Below are 19391 nucleotides of genomic sequence, written 5' to 3' on the forward strand. Positions count from 1 at the left end.
GTGTTTCATTATAAAGATAAAAATAATGTACACAATAGCTTTATTAAAACATGCAAGCACATGTTCACTCATCCACAGCACAAGCACATAACAACAACCAAAAGTAAACATAAATAAAAGTGTTGAATGTAGGTATTAAGATCTATCAGAAAACAGATGAAATTCACTGCATTGCTTCGCAATCTGCAAATACGCTTGACTTTTCTCAAAGGCTGCATATATCAAACAAGAGCTTACAACAGACTTATTAAACATTCAGCAAATATATTCGAAGACTACAGCTGTATTTGTTACCGTGATGTGACTGTAAGCAAGTTGTTGTTCTTTAAATACAAGTATTTTAAATGTCTGCCCTAAGATCACAATTTCAGTCAAAGTCCAGTAGAATGTGTCTCAAAGCCACTGAGTGTTGCTGTAATGTTTTGTTAAGTAACACCGGTATGCTTTTGACCTCAGGACAATCCTCTGAATCCTTCTGCGATTTGCTTTATATTTCCACATAGTTGAAATGATGCATAGTTAGCCGTCCGTTCGCCCCATCAGTCTGAGCCGAGGCTTCCAAATAAAGTGCCAAGTTTTCCTCAATGGACAGAACTTGATGATCAGTGATTGGTCACGGCAGGATTCGCTACACCCTCTCCAACGGATGAGGGTATGGTGAATCCTGACTGACTACCAAAACCGCTGTCTGCTGTAGAATCTGAAAAAAAAATGATGTTGGAGATTTTATTTATGGAGTTTGCATATATTCAGATTATGTTCACATGCTCTGATGCATACCTGAACTTTGCTCGTCCTCTTTGGTTTTGCAGTCTTTTAGCAGTCTCACTCCTTCACTCACACCCAGTGACTGAAGTGCCTCCACCAGGACATCCACCGGACCACCACTCAACTTAAAATACACATAAACACACTTAAATACATTCTTCTTTATTATAAATATTTTATCATATTGGTGGAGCATTGTTATCACTGCAAAGGTTGTGGATTAGATTTCCACAAAACGTAAAGCTTAAACACTTTGGATAAAAACCCCTGGCAAAAGCCTGTTAATAAGTTATTACTTATTTAAGCACCCCATCGGAAATGTATGTGTCTGTACAATACACATATACACCTAATAACACAGAGGCAGTCTCTTACCTGGTAGTTCTCCAGCAGCATCTGGCACGGCGTGGTGCTCTCCTGATACAGGTGCGTTAAAGTGAGCATACCCAGTTTTTCTGCCAGCTTTTTCCAGGGAACATTGTCTTCAATGAGGATATCACACAGTTTTGTAAGCACCTCTTTATCTAAACTATGGTTCACTGCAGGAGTGGGAAGATAAATGAGATCATGACCAAACTATTACATATGTTAGAGGTATGGGTTTTTAAGAGAATGCAATAAAGCTCTGTTACCTTCCTCTGTACAAGTTTTGGTCCTTTTGGAAGCAAAAGGACTAGTCTTAGGAGCTTTTCTACCATCTAATAAATCTTTAACCTGGGGGAGACAGAAAGGTTACATTTATTTAAAAATAATTTAGTTATTCAACCAACCACCCTTAGATGTTTACACACTATACATCACTATGGAAAATACTAAAAATGTTGCATCGCACCTTTTTGCATTTGGCGAGATCAAACGGTGTATGTCCAGCTGCGTGTCTCTTGCGTGGGTTGAATGCACCTCCCTCCGATGAAATCGACATGCACTGAACTTGCTGAACGATCTCAGCTTGAAGCTGGCTGTCACCGTTATTTGTTTCGCTTTCGTCATCTTCATCTGATGAAGATGAGCTCAGGAAAAGAGGCTCATCGTTCTCCAGGCGTTTATCAGCACCTGATAAAAAACAGGATTTTTTACTACACTTAACAATCCAATCTATAATTTTTGGGGGAATCTATTGACAGAAATGCAATAAAAAATATATTACTATGTGTTCATAGGTGAATTAAGACCTAACATAATGAAGCGTTACGTTTTTATTTCCTTAGAATGAGCTATTTCTATCTACATTCATTGCAGGTCCCCTACACCGAATTCACCATGTTGTTTCTACAGTAGCCATTAATGGACCAACTGCTTTACAGACCATGTTTCGTAAATATGCTATCACCTTCAGCAAAGAAGCGAAAATGTGACAATATCTTAGTCACGTGTCAGCCACCGTAGTGCTTCGAAAGGGAGGGGTGGAGTGAGCCAGTGGTTGCAATTCACAACCTCACCACTAGATGCCGCTAAATTTCATACACTGGACTTTGAAGCTTCGTAATGTGTTTTGGCAATGTGCTGACATTTAAGCTGTTACTACATTACTATGGCAACCAAATAGATCTACAGTATGGGATATTGCCTACGCTATCTGCAAACCAATCTGGATTTAAATAAAAAATCCTTTGCCCTAATGACTATTGATTGACTAATAATTATTTGCATATTTAACGTAGACTGGGAAAGAAGATCGTGTTGTTACCTGCAGCGATCAGCATGGAGCAGAGATGAGGAGAACCCTGACTGGCCGCGAGGTGAAGAGGACTGTTGCCACCATACGTACATGCATTCACATCAGCCTTTAGCTGTAAAAGATATAACAAGGTATAAAACCACAACAGATGAACATGACAGATTTGTGGTGGCTGTAGGCTGAACATTTTCGTGTCAACAGCAGGTCATTTACCTCAGTAATGAGATTACAGGCCACTTTTAGAAGGTTGTCTCGCACTGCCAGGTGTAGTGCAGTGTAGCCACTTTTCTGCTCTGGCATGTTGATTTTTGCTCCAGCCTCCACCAACAATTTAAGGCAGTGCTCTCCGTCTTTCTTCACGGCAATATGAACTGGATACTGACCTGAGAAAGGCAGCGGAAAAAAAGATCTCAGCCATGTAAAATATCAATATTGAATAAAAAGGGTCAACTCCGCCAGAAATCTCACCTGAGAAGTCAGCGCAGTTCACTAAATGGGCGTGACGTTCTCCCAGCATTCCCAGGACCACTCGTAATATAGTTTCATCTCCAGTGTGAGCGGCCAGGTGAAGTGCTGTTCGACCATCTCGATCCAGAAGACTAAGGTCTGCCCCCATTCTCATCAAAATCTCAACTAGCTTGGGCTGCTTTGTGATCACGGCTAGATGGAATGGTGTCTAAACGGGGAAAGAGAGGTTACAGCTGACATTTATGACAACAGTTTGATTGAACGATTAAAAGAATATTGTTAGAGCAGACAGATGTTGTGTTACCTGGCTGAGATTGTTAAATTTGTTGATGGACTTCTGCTGTGGGCTTTTAGTCATTAAATTTATAAGCTGCTGCACCACAGCAGGTTTCTGGTGGATGATGGCCAAGTGCAGAGGCCTAGGGGAAAACAAATGCAATTAAAAAACTCTGCCTGACCACATACAACAACAACTCATAAGCAATGTTTCATAACTGTAGATTTACTATTCCTCAAAGAGGGTTTTAAAGGTAGCCTGCACAAAGTCTAGTACATAGCTATAGTGCTTTACTATTTTTAAAAAGCCTCACGTGTCTCCGTTCTCATCCTGCACTCCACACAGATGTCTCTGTAGATTCAGCAGAGGGCGCACATCTCCGCTACTGCAGTACTGTAATAAAGCTCGGGCAGTGCTCTTTGCTGTCAAAGTGGCATGATTTTGCAGAGCTGTGGCTAGAAAAGATACAGGAAGGAAGCACACATGAGTGCATAGGCATCCTAAATCTGAATGTCTTTTGTGCACCCTGTGAGTGTCAGCTGCTGAGAGCTGGTTAAACGTAAATGTGTGTACGATAGCTTGAAACAACGCATTTATAGCAGAAACCAATTCGTGCTTCTTAGGCTTACCGATCTGAATGAATTGCTGTTGCATTTGAGAACCAGGCTGAGCTTGTGTGTTTGTTGGTTGATTCTGAGATCCATCAGTCTGAGGGGCGGAGATGGACATCTGTGGTCCTCCCCCAAAGCCACAATTTGGAACAAAATATCCTGAATTATCCACTGTCTGGTTGAATTGATAACCTACGGACAAAATGATCCGAACATAGTTTTTAATTCAATTCTGGATTGAACGAGTTAGAGAAAGACTGAAAGAAGAATGGTAAAAAAAGTTAACTTTCTTCTCACCTCCGCCCATTCCACCCCCTCCTCCCCCTGTTCCAGCTCCAGGACCTCCAAAGCCTCCTGCTCCTCCCTGAGGTCCTCCTCTCCAGTGATCGTAGGGCTGAGGAAAGGCCTTCATCCTCTTCCTTTGAACCTCTTCTTTATCTAACATGAGAAATAGGAGATAAAAAGTGAACATCATACATAAATAAAAAAATTAGGATCACAGTGTATTTGTTGGTTTAGAATAAACTACACTACTGACCTTGATTGTGTGGAATATATGTAAACTGCTTGGGTTCACTGCAGTCACCACCCTTCTTCCTCTTGAGCTGCAGGAAAACTGTGACGGGCCGCGTGATGTCTGTGCAGCGGTAGGCGGGGGTTTTAAAAACGATCGCATACTGATGGGGTAAAGAAACAGTCAGTACAGTTTTTTGAAACCGCTTAAAGTCAGACCGAAAACCAAGTTCTTATTTCTAACTCGCCTGCTTGTGAACATCAGTGGGGGAGAAATCACCATGCGCCTCCCACCCTCCATCATCTTCCTCCTCATAGAAACGGATGTCGATATCATCTGGAAACGAACAAGTGTAAGTCATATGTAACATATGTAAATGGCTGCAAATCCATTTTAGAGACAGAAAATGGAAAAAACCTTTTTGAACTTTATCGCAGAGCAGAAAGACTTCTTCTCCTCCGAGCACTGATCCTGAAGTTTTATCCATGCGGGAAATCTTCAGATTGGATGCATTTGGTGATTCTGGATAAAGAGTTTTTAGTAGATAAGCATTTCTTTGTATCATTTGATGTCTGGAAGATTTTCTTTGCAAATAATGATTAGCAAATCAATTTAACTAATAAAAAGATATTAATTCACAGACCTAATATTAACATAAAATGAAAATAAGAAAATGACAAAAAACAAATAAAATATTGATTTACAGTCTATTAAACAATGTCTAATATTACAATGCATATTTATGGAACAGAATAGAGTAAAATTATCTCTGTTGTTTTTATTTCAAAATTGCCCAAATAACTTCTGTTTGTGTTCGCAAATCTGTCATTTTCCCTTGTTAAAATCAACACTAAAGTCAGATTCATTTTTTCTCTCCCCTGCTAATTGTTACATGAATTGAGTCCATTCTGTTATGACTAAATGTTGTGTGGGAGAACTTACTACTGTCATATATGGGGTTGGAGACAACAGGCTTCAGAGCTCTGGTGAAACCTCCATTGCTGTCCTGAAGGTAAGCTGTGAACTTTAATCTCACAATGTTTAGGTCCATGCTTTTACCCAATTCTTTGGCTTCTTGCAAAATAGCATGTTCCTCTACATCTGTGTAATTGTCAAAGAGGAACAAAGTGAGAAAACATCAACTTAAAAATTAGCAAAACTTAAATATGCCCAGTTTAGTAAATAAACTTACCACTAAACTTATAACCAGGCTCTTTTAACCTCCTCTTCTCTTCTCTTAACCTTTTAGTTAGAACTTCCACCACTGCTCTCTTAGTGACATGCAAAATTCCTAAATTGCTGAATCTAGACAAAAAAGGAGGCCATGGTTAATGAACACTGCACAAAAATACATTAACAACACTGGAAAAATATCACAAGTCGGTGCTTTTCGCAAATCACTTCAATGACAATAAGGAAACCGACCATGCGATGAACAGTAATTGTGTGATTGGATGAGTCACTCACTGTGCTGTCAGATCATTGGGCCCCACATCAATGATGCATATGCCACTGTCATTACAGTGGCGTCCCACGAGGCTGTGTGCGTGAACGCGAGGGGGGTCTGTGTGTGACACTAACTGAACCTCTACACGACCCTGGCCCGCATAGTTGGCAACCTAAAAGTTTACAGCAGTTAATATAACCATTTTAACATAAAGCATATGTTATAGTCATTGAACAGCAAAGACCAGGTTACCTTGACTGTGGGATATGTTCTTCTGTTTCTTTCACTGGAAGCCCCTGGCAGACCTCCATGGGACGGGCCCTCACATTCATAACGGAATCTGAATCCTCTCTGTAACGCATATCACAAATATTATATAACAAACTTATTTAACTAGTAACACTGACTTTGGGGAATTCCGGTTCGGTTCCCGGAATCATCCCAGGTTTTCAGCAAATTCAAACCACATACAATACAATAAAACGTGTCGTGTTTAAAAGTGAACCTATGTAAATGAATACCAATTAATTTAACACAAAAAGTGTTAAACACATTACATACACATTAAATCATCGGCCCTGGCTTATACCAAAGCTTTTTAAACAGTAAATACTCTACAAACCCATGTGTACACACCTGTTTAGGTTCCTCCATTATCTGCAGATAAGGTCCATGTACTGATTTGAAAAGAAATACAAGACTGTTGTATAATAAACTATTAAAACAAAACGTCATAAAATGAAACAAAAAGGCATTAAACATTGTTATGTTACCTGTCTCTTGCACATAGGGTTCAGCCTTAACCTCAAAAGGTGGCTGCAGATATTGGAGATCCATCATATATGGTAAAGGCTAAAGACAGATGCCAACAATTGGTATAGTTATATTAACTGATAACACTTTACAATACATGTTAACATTATTTACATGCAGTAGCCAACATGGAAGAATACTTAAAAATAGTAAACAGTACAACATGAAGAATTCTACATATACTCATACATTTTTATGTTTTAGTATAAATTGGTAATGTGTTATGTGCTGACATCGATTATGAACGACTTTATTTATTATTATAGATTACTAAAGAAATTGTTTACAAATAATTGTTCATTGATAGTATTAACTGATGTTAGCAAAGTGTTATATATTGAAAATATATATGAAAGAGAGTTTGTGTGTTTTAAAGGCAAGATATGAAGCTAAATGTGAATAAAGGCTGAAATACAATACAGAACTTTGCTCCGATTTTATCCAGATTTTCAGTCTGGCCTTGTTGCAGAAAGTCTGCACCATTCTGAAGATTCTTTCTGAAACCTAGAAAAAGTCTGCAAGTGTGTGATGTCTACTTAATAAAAATCTGTTCAAATTTTAAGAGTCTTGTATTGTATTCCAGCCATAAGTAAGAAGACACATGTATAGTAATGTAGCAATTATTAGCATTGTATACATTGTCGCTCACCTCTCCAAACTTCATAGAAAACTGGGTGTCATCCATCCTGTAACGTAAGAGAATACTCTTATTGAGACCGTCACACTCAAACTCCAACAATACTCAAGAGCTTCTGTGTTCTAGTGTATTCTTCACCATGCTGAATCAAAACACAGACTGTCTGGTTTAACTGAGTTACAAACCCCTACAGATATCATAATTTCCCCCGTTTATCCACACAGAATATCGTGATCTAGCGTAGGCGTAGCGTTAAGCCTACCTGAAAACAACAAGCAGAGAAAAAGAGCTTCTCAGTTTTTACCGTAGAGCTGATTCACTTTACAAGCATACGTGCATGAGATTTGTTCAGCCTCCGTCCTTCTCTATTGCTCACTCGCTTGTGATACTTCCAGGAAGTCAGTGAAAAAAAAAAAACAGAGGAAAGCCCCCAGAATACCAGCTCAGTGCTGCCCCACACGTAATATCCAGAGAAATGCAGGTACATAGCTTTATCACACGCACATGAAGTCTTCTCTTTTCTGAATTTCCTCAACTTTCCAAATAAGTTTCTTCTTTGAATTCCCTTCGTACTGGGTGTTTTAAACAAAATTCCTGTTATCAATCCCTCTGTCAACATTTCAAATAAAACCAATGACAATGGCAAAAAAATTCACCTATGTGCAAGTTACTAAAATTGAATGAAATAGTGTGTGTAACAGAATTACTCCGATGTCTACAAACAGCTGTCAATAGCTGTGCCAAGAGAACAACCCTGAAATATGGGGAATGCCCCTCCTCTTCAGGCTCAAATCTTTGAACCCACAAACACTTCCACTTTAACCAAAACTGGAAATTCTGATGAAAATCTCTTAACGCTCTATGTTCATACACTAATTTGCTGGAATTATGTATCATCTCATTAGTATTGTTTGTTTATCCATGGATACTGTATGACAGGTTTACACAACATGTGTCTTTAACTGCCACTGACAGGAATGAGGAAGCTCGGGATGAGTTGTTTTAGATTGCGTTAAAGTACCGGACATTTTCTTTTTCTCATGGGGCAAAAAGCACAGTAAAATATGAATTGTCTTCTGAGCTGTCAAAGCACAAAGGTCACACTTTGAGTAAAACATGACGTCAAATAAAAGAGGGTAAAACACGTCTGGATTACAACCACATCCTGTCCTTCTGTGAAATGATAACATCTGCGTCTGGCAAACAGCCACCAAAGAAAGTCAAAAAATTACAAAAATGTTCATTTTAAAAAGGGATTCTACAGAGGGCTGAGTCAACTTTTTTCAACTAAAAACAAAACACAAGACAAAACCAATAACAACACCGCAATTAACCAATTGTTGACTAATGGTTTAAGGTAGTCCGGCTGGTTTAACTCAGAATTTAGAGCAACTGTTGGAAAAACACAGACCCTTGTTTCAGTGAAACATGCAAGACTTTATTCAAGAATAAGCATATTTAAAGCATGTTGAAACAAGTCTAAGTGTTATACATAATCACATCTAATCTTTTAAAATAATTGTTACATTTTATATTTTAAAGCAGGCAGTCTCTGATCCTCTTAAACGGCGAGCTAAAACTGCATTTTTGGGTATCAATTTAGGCTAGTGGCTAATAACATGTCTCTCAACAGGTAGTGGTCTAGCTTTTGTTGAAACCAGTAACTTTGTATTAGCACCTATTGTATTATAGCTCCTGTGTGATATATCGCTTATTGCTCCCTAAACTCTTTGTAGGTCGCTTTGGATAAAAGCATCTGCTAAATGACTAAATGTAAACGTCTAGGCAGCTCAATAGATTTTGACACATTGGTCACTCGCCAGAAGTGTAGGAAAATGTACCTTAGTGCTCCGGCCATTCTGTGTGGTGATGTGGGATCATCCAAACCGGCTCTTCAGACTCTAAAATGATTGAAATAATAAAAACTTCAAACATAATGTTTAACTGGATGTGATTCCCCTATTGTGCACATGCAACTACGGCCCAAAAAGTGCATCTGACTTTTGACGGGAATTTCCCCACAAGGCACAAAACACAGTGCAAACTTTGCATATACTAACAGAAAATTATTCTTTGAATATTTCGTACACGCATTAATGAAAACGTTAACAGTTTTTTATCTGCATTTATTTTCACTAACGTGAAAGCTCTACATCGTATGGATATTGTTACAATGTACACATATCTGCAACAATGTAACGTTTTCCACATAACGTTACGTGTTCCATATGCACAACCAAGCAACTGACACTATGTAAAATTGCAGGCTTATATTATTTATAGACTTAACGTTATATGTCTCTTAATGTCGCTTTCTTTAATACGTGATGAAGTTACGTAGGTTAGCAAACTTACCGTTTTTATCTGGTACGTTGGTCAGTACGTTGGTGTAGTTTTTTTTGGAGACAACTGCTTACCTAACTGAACGAGTACGCAATTCTTGCAACAAGCTAAAACATAAACATATCCATGAAGAAAAAAACAATATGGGTTTCTTTCCCATTAAATATTAGCCTGTTTGCTGCTCTATACGAGACTGTATACGTCCATGAATCAATATATCAGGTACTGGAAACCCCCGACTACTTGGACTCAAGGGGAATTCCGAAAACACGTGGTATATCAGGAGAGCTTTGATTGGCTTAGCTGGAACAAAATTTGCATATGCTTCAAAACTTCCGCTCAAAAAAACACGGGTGCAATAAAAAATACAAATAAATGTTAAATATTTGTGTAAGTAAATATCAGCTTACCCAGTAAAACACATACATAAGTACAAGGCGATGTATTGTTAAAAACGTATGCAACAGAGAGGGATAAATAGGTACGCATTTACAGTATTTCGAGAGTACATTTTTTTTAAAAATCACATTCGTTGCAAAGCTTGTAATACAAATAATACACATAATTAAATACATGTAAATTATACACTGTTTGTCAAGCTTTAACCTTATGTCAATCAACAACCTGGTAAAATTGTGACGTGGGGGAGAGGCTGTCAATCACAGTGACTGATGTCATTTATAGATAAGTGTCTATACCACAGGGGACTATACAACTCCATAGCATCATCTAAAAGTACTCGGAAATTCTTCATGCCATAGTAGGGCTAAAGTCTAATAATAAAAAGTTCTGAATGACAGGAATGCTGTTCTCATCACACTGGAAATGGCTTCTGATAGTCAGGAGAAATGTGTTCTTCATGGCGGTCAATATGGAACTAATCCTGTCAGCTACTACCTGGACGAACCTCACCTCTGACGCTGGGGCTTTGGACAGACAAGACAGAACACAAAGAATGTAACCTTGTTTAAAATAACATCCAATATTAAAAATTAGAGACAAACAACAGATATTCTGGAGGAGACAAAAAGGGGAGGTATCTTACCTATGCTCTTATTCAGCTTGTCTGGGGGAGTGTTCAAAAGGATCTTCTGTACAAGGGCAGGAGGGACTAGCACACAGGTTTGGCTACCTCCATCTCTCACTGTTAAAACAACTGGCCTAACAAGATGATTCATGCAGACATGCGATTAAAAGGAATGAAAGGAAATTTAGACCTGACTCAAGAACCTCATTAATATAATTTTTTTATAATATAATAAATGATTAAGTAAATAATGAAAGGCAAATATCAACAGCACCATGGTGAGTATTAAGAGACCAAAAAATCTAATCTAAAATGACAAATGTATCTTTAAAGTATTTTAAATATAGTTTTAATATACAGTATGATTAAATAATTTCAGTATAATGAGTTATATTACAGTGTAATTAAAAATATAAAAAGCATTAAAGCATTCAAAAGTTAAGCGATATTTCAGAGGGAAAACTAAAATTTCCCATGTTTTACTCACCCTCAAGGATAACTGTAGTAATACATTAACGTCAATTTGAATATTTATCTTAAACAAACACAGCGATGCGCTTCAGAGACCTGTGTTAAGAACACAGAGCCGCTCCCTCTCCTGCTTACAAGTGAAAGTGAAGTCTGCGCATGCTCCTTCTCCTGCTCTCCATGCTGCCGTATGGCTGTGCCGCATGCTTTTCCGGGAGAATTGTCCAATAAGGGACTAAGAAAAGTTGTAACAAAACAGTTTTATATGTTCGAAAAAAACGTTCCGAAACCTGCACAAACGCTGGGGGGTATATTGAGCACAGAAATGCTACGTAATACGGCCAGTTCGTTTTTTGACAAGATGACCATGTTAAGAATGAGAAGACAACACGTTTAACATTGCAAAGAAGTCAGAATGCATGAAACAATGCTGCACTGCCGCTTTAAGAAGAAAGTTATATTCAGTCAGGATGCATTGAGGGTGAGTAAAATTGGTAAATTTAGTTTTGCCTCTGAAATATACCCTTAACATTAGTTCTCCCTCATATATGCTCTATTTTAAATTTTATTTATCCTATATTTTCCCAGGAAAGTCCCATTGAGATCAAAATAAATCTCTTCTTCAAGCAAGTCCTGGCCAAGATGACCATACAAAATTTCACAACAAAATCACAACAATAATACTTACCCTACATATAAGAACAAAATCAAAAGCATATCAGATTAATTAAAACAACGGCAAGGTTTACTCATAGTACACAGCAGCATATTTTTAAAAGTATTCATGGAAGGAATAGTATCTAATTAAACAGTTGTTTTTAATTCGTTCCACAACCACAGAGTATAATAAGAGAAAGCTGATTTCCCATGCTATGAATATATTGCTGGTATTTCTAATTGTACTCCAACAGATGATATGGTTGAGTAGTTACTTCTATGCAAACAGAAAAGAATATATAACGTAATTTGGGAGTATGCCAGTTAATGTTTTTACCGCATACAACAACATGTGATTTTCCTTCTTCGATGTAAAGACGACAATTCTGAACTGTTGTACAGCAAACAATGGTGAATAAGTGAGCTGGTATTTAAAATCGCAACATAGCATGATAGATACCATCCAACATTTAATAAATATAAGGATGCATGCATATAGATAGTACCACCATAATCCAAACGGGTAATTACATACTCTGTATAATTTGCTTTTTAACTCCAAAGGAGAGACTTTTTTGTTGGAAGAGAAAACGTACTCTTGGTTGATTTTCTTCACCATGTTATCTATATGAGCATCAAAAGTCAGCTTCTAGTCAAGCCATAATCCTAGATATTTATAGGCTGGAACTTTTTTGATATGCAAAACATTAGAGGTAGAAATAGGCTCACATGATGTAATGATAAAAATGATATACTTTGTTTTGTTTATATTTAAAACTAATTTCAGTTTTGATAAATTCGACACCCTTCTTACATATTACCATAGATGATGTGTAGTTATCTACAGAAACACACTGGGTTCAATCCGACAAATAATTTTTAAACCAACTCAAGGCCGTATAACTAAGTCCTATATCACGATTATATACATCACATATATATATATATATATATATTAATATTATTTATTAAAATATTATCATATTGTATTTTTAGAAAAGGTACTTTATATCTATTCCAGCCATTGTGTGTGTGAAACAGTGATAAAGAACAAACCTATAGTATCGACGCACTCCTGTTTGTGGCAGGCAGGGGTAACAGGGTCTGTAGATGCCGTTCTCATCCGTGTCCAGCTCTGCAGAGCACTTGCCACATCCACTAAAAGTGATGTCACCAGAAACTACGTCCAGGATCCTTTCCAACGGCGTGTTTCCATCTATTATCACCGAAGCTTCCTGTGATGGACTGCTTTGGAACTGGAATGCAGAGAGTTTCACTTTCAGCTCTACATCACCTAATGAGTACAAAAACAAGAATGTAAGAAAAGCTGTAAAAAAATTACATCATTCAATTTTTAACATGACCAAAAAGTCCTGACCTGAGAATTTCTGGGACAGAAGAGTGTTGAGATCAATCTCAAAGCTGCGGCTAGTTCTCTCTAAACGTGCAGTGCTGTAAAACTCTTTGCATCTATTATCATCAGCAAAGAGAGGCTGACAGGTTCCCCACGGAGTGGAATGCAGCTCAAGCAAACCTGAGGTCACATCCTGTCTGACTAGCAGCATCCTGAACTCCCACACAGCATCTGTAAAGGTGCATTAGCAACAAAATATAATGCAGGATAATAATCATTTGGACAAACACGTGTTTCAGTTTAGTGCTGGGGTACCTTTGTTTCTTTCTAATCGCTGCAGCCAAGAGAGAGCAGCTCCCCAAAGCACAACAGCTCCTAGGCAGCCATCTCCCTGCTCCACAGTCAAAACAGCCTTCAGTACACCTCCTACTCTGGAGATACCCTGTACCTCATCTCGCCAGGCTACAAAACCCAAAATATCAATCTGTCACAATGACTTACTATTGTCACCTATGAACATATTTAAACAAACCAGCTACCTGATGATAGAGGGCCTAAAAAATATTTAGACACTTAAGTTAATCATTTATGAAACAATATTTTCAATATTTTAAAACAAAGTGGCATCTGCAATGAAATGCTGCTTATTTTTTTCTTAAAAGTAAGTTTAATTTTCAATTTTTGCAAATGATAAACCATGTTTAACCAACTCGTCCCATGGTCATGTTCAATTCAAAAGACTTTTAGCTATTATGTTATTATTGTGGCTCAAGTATCTAAAGGCTTTCCAGGTCACTGTACATTTAATTTAATCTAAAACATATTGGACTATAATACAGTTTCATACATGTGATTAAATTACTGTGTTTCACTCTAAGTAGAGCATGAACCAATGTGTCAGGTTTTAATGCTCTAAGGTGGATGAAGGGGATGGAATTTAAATCCTGGGGCTTGTGACGAGGAAGAGACACCAACAGGGGGCGCTTCTCACACAGGTGCGTACACAGTTCTCTCAAAGTATGAGGGTTCAGGTTCTGTGGAGCTAAACAACATCAATATTACTAAACAATGATACAATATATGACGTTATCTACATAACTATGTAGAAGTTTATGAAATTAAAACAGCGTTATGACATTCCAACAATTCACTATTGATCTAACAAAGTTACAACTATTCAATAGATGCCATAATTAACTTAGTGATACTCCAACCAACAATAAAAATGATGTCATCAGTTACTCAACTTCGAGTTGTTCCAAATCTGAATAAATTTCTTTGTTCAGATGAACACATAGAAAGATATTTGGAAGAATGCCTGTAACCACACAGATTTTGCCCCACATTGACTACCATAGTGGAAGGAATTATAATGGTAGTCAAAAGTGCATCAGAACGGTTTGCTGTCCTACACTCTTCAAAATGTCTTCTTTTGTGTTCAACAGAACAAAAAATATATAAAGTAATTGACTATGGGATTCAATGGGGGAAAAAAAAATCTGTCTTTTTTATATGCATTTTTCCAAATATCTTTGTCTTTTTTCCACCAGAACAAAGAAATGTATACAGATTTGGAATAAATCGAAGGTGAGTAAATGATGAAAGAATTTCAATGTTTGGGTGAAGTATCACTTTAACCGGATTAATTATATCTGTTATTCAAGATTAAAAATGTCTAATACATAATCTTGAAAAAAAACTCTGTTAATTAGCATTTCCAATATGGCTGCTAAATGGACTGACTTGCTTTAAAGGTGATTTGGTTTAACCTCTATGTTACCTTGTGGAATACGTTCCCTTGTGATCTGGCCCAGATTCAGAAGCTGACTAGAAAAGGATGACTGCAGCACAGTCTCATTCTTCCATTTATCCATGTGCACTGTCACATCTGACAAAGCAACACAAAAACAATGAATGCAGGCTTCAGGACATTTTATAAACAGACATTTCTGAAATTATCAATCCATCGTAAAGGTGCCTTTACCCCCCCAAAAAAATATTTTATCATCATTTCAAACCTGCAGAACTTCTGCAGAACACAAAATAACATATTTTTAAGAATATTGGTAAACAAACAACATTGGTCCCCATTGAATTCTCTTGTTTGGACACAAAACAACGGAAACATTTCACAACATATATCTATTGTGTTCCACAGAAGGAAATCATATAGAGGATATGAAGCTGACGTCACGCCTTATCTTGCAATGGCACCGCCATTTTAGGAGGATCATTCTCCACTGCTATTATTGTTTTGATATGTACCCTTACTTTTTTTGTTTGATATATGGAGAAATCAAAAGTGAACGAACCAGGGGCTTTTCCTGAACAACTCTGTGTAATGCTATTGCAGTTTTTAGCACAGCAAGACCAATCTACAATAATTATGTTTCCTAATCATCAAGAAAAACGAAAGACTGCATTGAACGCACTTGCAGCGATCCTCCCAAGACGGCGCAACATTCAACATGGCTTGACGTAGCTTCACATTACACATCTATACAATGAATAAATGTAACGGGGAATAAATGATGACAAATTTCTTTTTTGGGGTGAACTTTCCATTTAACAGCTCAATCAATGTATAATACCCTACACTTTATTTAACTTTTTCTATATATACTGTATTGTATGTTATAAAATATTGTAGTTTTGTATAGGTGTATAAATATATATTTTGTTTATCATACATGTTTGAGTTGCATATAATTGAGCAACCAATATTTGTAGACACTAATGCAAAAATCCACTGTCCCCTTGAGGAGAGTTCATTGGTTTTACCTGTTACTAGCAGAATATCCCCTGGATTTACAGTCAAGGTCCAGAAAGCTGCGGTCCGCCATAACACTACCTTCATCTCCACATCTGATTGGTCTGTGACGATGATCGTTGCCAAAGGAATGCTGGATCCAGCTGAAGCTCCTGTTTTCACTTTGACCTCTTTCAAGTGGCATGGATGCACCACAGCCACCAAGATAGCATACCGTACACCATGGGTCTTACACCTAACCAGAATGGTTGTGGGTCCACAGAGAGGCACTGCATTAATTGTGCTTTGTTCTGTTACTTTGGTTTTAGCTACAGTTGAAGACAACTTGATCCTTTTAGAAGGAGTGGGACTAGGAGACATCTGTGCATCCGGTTCAGCGTTAAGTCCAATCTCCTGATGGTCCACAGGTTTATCAGTGTGACCTACATTAGTTCCCTGAGAGCAGAGGATGCCGTCGGGTGTGATTTCCATAATAACCCCTCCTTCTTGATGAATTTGGCTTAGACTGTCACAATGCCACTCCACTGAGCTTTGTAAGGTTCCTCCCAGGCCCATCTCTTCAGGGCTGGTCATAGGACTGTACAATTCTGGGGAACTAAGGGAGGTTGAGGGTGTTTGTTTGGGAGGCGTATGGGGAGAATAGAAGTCTCCAGGAAAGCCTAATGTATAAGATGAGGCCGCTCTGCCCTGAAGGAGCAAGGCTTGGGATTTTGTCCATGTACTCAGATACTCGGTCTCCATGGATACAGATGACCGTTCATCATTGCTCTGTCCAGGATTTACATCAGTTTGTGAGCTAGAAAAGCAGTTATCCAGATATTCTGTCACTGATACAGGACACCACTCCTCTTCTTCTATGCGTTGTCCTTTTGATGGAGAGCCCTGCGATTTACTTTTGTCTTTGCTGGTTTGTGCTACAGGTTCTCTCTCAGGAGCAACAGCAGGGTACAGTCTGGTGCTCCCCTCGATGCCCTGGTTAACCACCTCACCACACTCATCACGTCTTTGGACCTCTTTAACATTATCCTTTGGAATTAACTTGCCGTCACGCCAAGTGAGGTCTATTGTTTTCCAGTGGGTGAGTTCTTTATCCTGGACATCCAAAGCAAGTGTTTGAGGACATGGAGCGCCCAAAAACACATGGATCATTGGTTTGTTTGACATATCGATGTCTTAGGTCCAGTCATACGACTTGGCTTGCCATGTGTTCTCTTAGATTAACATATTAATAAGTAGTCATCTGCTGGAAAATGGAAACATACTGTAGGTTAAAACCTATATAGACTTACAAATGGCCACATAAATATTAAGGGTTATCATTATAATACTGAACTATCGTATAGAAATAACTTTAGTTTGCTACACTCAGATTAAAGAACAATTTGGTTCCTTTAAAGGTAAAATAGCCATCACTGAGGCGGTCCCATTTAAAGAACAGTTCACCCAAAAATGAAAATCTGCTCACCCTCAAGTCGTTCCAAATCTGTAATTTCTTTATAAGTTTCTTTGTTCTGTTGTTGGAAAGCAAACAGTTCTGGGTCACTTTTGACTACAATTGGCAACTTGAGGGTGAGTAAAGAATGAAATAAATTTTATTTTTGGATGAACTGTGCCTTTAAAGGTTGCTTTTTTGTATCTTAAAGTGACCGTTCATCCAAAAAAGAAAATCTTGTCATCATTTACTCACCATCGAGTTGTTCCAAATCTGTATCAATTGCTCTGTTCTGATGAGCACAGAGAAAGATGTTTGGAAGAATGCTTATAACCGCCCCCCATTGAATCTCATAATAGGAAAAATTACTGTCCTGTTTAACACAAAAGAAAACATTTTGAAGAATGACAGCAAACAGTTCTGGGGCACTTTTGACAACCATTCTATTTTTTCCTACTATGGTTCCTCTAGTCAATGGGGGGCGAGATCAATTTGGTTATAAGCATTCATCCAATTATCTTTCTCCGTGTTCATCAGAACAAAGAAATGTATACAGATTGGATGAACTATCCCTTTAACAGTGTATTTGTAAGGACCTATTGTTTACCTTAAAATGCTTAGTTGGTTTTTTGTTTCCCTAGACAAAATGTACTGTACTAGCTAACAAGTATTGTTCTAAAAAATACCCAAATTTACAAATAAGAATTTGAAATAAAATCCAACACAGAATTATAAGAGGTCAGAAAAACATAAGACATAAATTAATGTTCACAGCTTGCAGGAGTTACTGAGGACATTGTAATGTGTCTGTGCAAATGCATTCCAGAAACCAGCCGTTTCCACTTAGCAGAGAAGAGAAAAACAATACTTAAATGAGTAACCAACCAGATGAAGGGTGTTGGCAGAATTTGAGCCAATAACAGAGCTGTACAGTGTTATTTGAAACTGCAGCCCGATTGATTAAAGAGTAGTTGAAAAGTGCAGTAGGTGGGTGTACAGTACGGAGAGGTGGCACCGAAAAATGTCTGAAACATCTTCATTCCAAAAAATGAAACACTGTTACTCAAAGCATTTTGGGAAAAAATATTTAATTCCTTCTGTCACCCACCTACAGTATAATCCTCTGAGATAAAATTAGCATATTTCTTAACAAAACAATGGCAGAAATGGCTGTGCTGGATGCATTTCAGGCTGGGACAAAAAAAGATATAACGCAACAACCCACGTGACCGTAAACCCAGGTAAAATAACAGAATAATTCTGGTTTCGTCACTTCCTACTAGCAGTCCAGATACAATTATATTCTAAATGATTAACAGTTCTTATCGGTTTGCCTAAAGAACAACAAACACAGGGTCAATGCACTTCTTCATTTAATGCACATGTAAATAACATTACACTCATTTAAATAAGCATATAATATTGAATGATAACAGGTTTTGGGGGGGTTCAAATGTACAAACATTCTTGACAAAAATTCCTAATAGAAGCCATATGAGATCAACTCCTAACTGGTAACAGCCTCTGCTGCAACACACAAAGCCAGTTTTCCAGAATGAAAATAGGATTACATCAACACTTCATCTCCCAAGCCCTTTATACCATAGAAAACAAAAACAAAACAAATGTTTCTATGCATTATGCACTAATCTACATGGTTCACATATCTCGAAAATGGCATGGCAATGGCACAGCCATTAAACCAAAAAGTAATGGCCACCATGGGCACACCAAGCATCACTTTTAGCAGTCTAATGCTTTAAAGGTGCAGTGGTGGCAGCAACACAAACAAACTTTAGATTGCACCAATCTACAGTGATGGTATGAAAATTAAATGCAATTGTATTTTAATTACCAAGGAATCATGTTACTTGGTACCAATGGTAATATTGTGCAAACTAAACATGATGGCACTGGTACTTTTAATAGTGACACATCAAACAGGTTGAACCATCACAATAATCTAGTAAACAAAAACAGCTTTTGTACTTCCTCACCTATTTTCCTGACAACCATGAGTGCAAAACGTATTCAAAGCAACCGAGGAGTATTTACTGTGTGCCCTCCCAGCTTGAGGTGGAGACCCAGGAGCTCCTTCCTGGTGCATTAAAAAAAACCTCCCAAACA

General features: G+C 37.8%; 1 protein-coding gene across 1 annotated transcript; it reads right to left on the minus strand.

The window, feature by feature from the left end:
* Nucleotides 1–23: 23 nt before the first annotated feature.
* Nucleotides 24–19379, minus strand: LOC130431590 (nuclear factor NF-kappa-B p100 subunit-like). Its single transcript, XM_056760716.1, is given in 33 exon segments — nt 24–700; nt 781–892; nt 1144–1307; nt 1401–1482; nt 1601–1821; nt 2456–2558; nt 2660–2829; nt 2915–3122; nt 3219–3333; nt 3505–3646; nt 3821–3994; nt 4100–4240; nt 4341–4479; nt 4564–4652; nt 4734–4838; nt 5259–5417; nt 5509–5621; nt 5784–5935; nt 6016–6114; nt 6400–6440; nt 6537–6615; nt 7226–7262; nt 9055–9112; nt 9386–9434; nt 10430–10482; nt 10602–10717; nt 12765–13002; nt 13087–13293; nt 13378–13524; nt 13910–14104; nt 14843–14950; nt 15844–17075; nt 19262–19379. Coding segments are annotated over 32 exon segments (5067 nt in total). The 5' UTR covers nt 16997–17075; nt 19262–19379; the 3' UTR covers nt 24–602.
* Between the last annotated feature and the right edge of the window lie 12 nt (nt 19380–19391).

This window comes from Triplophysa dalaica, chromosome 11, assembly GCF_015846415.1.
Source record: "Triplophysa dalaica isolate WHDGS20190420 chromosome 11, ASM1584641v1, whole genome shotgun sequence".
In the NCBI taxonomy this organism is placed as follows: Eukaryota; Metazoa; Chordata; class Actinopteri; order Cypriniformes; family Nemacheilidae; genus Triplophysa; species Triplophysa dalaica.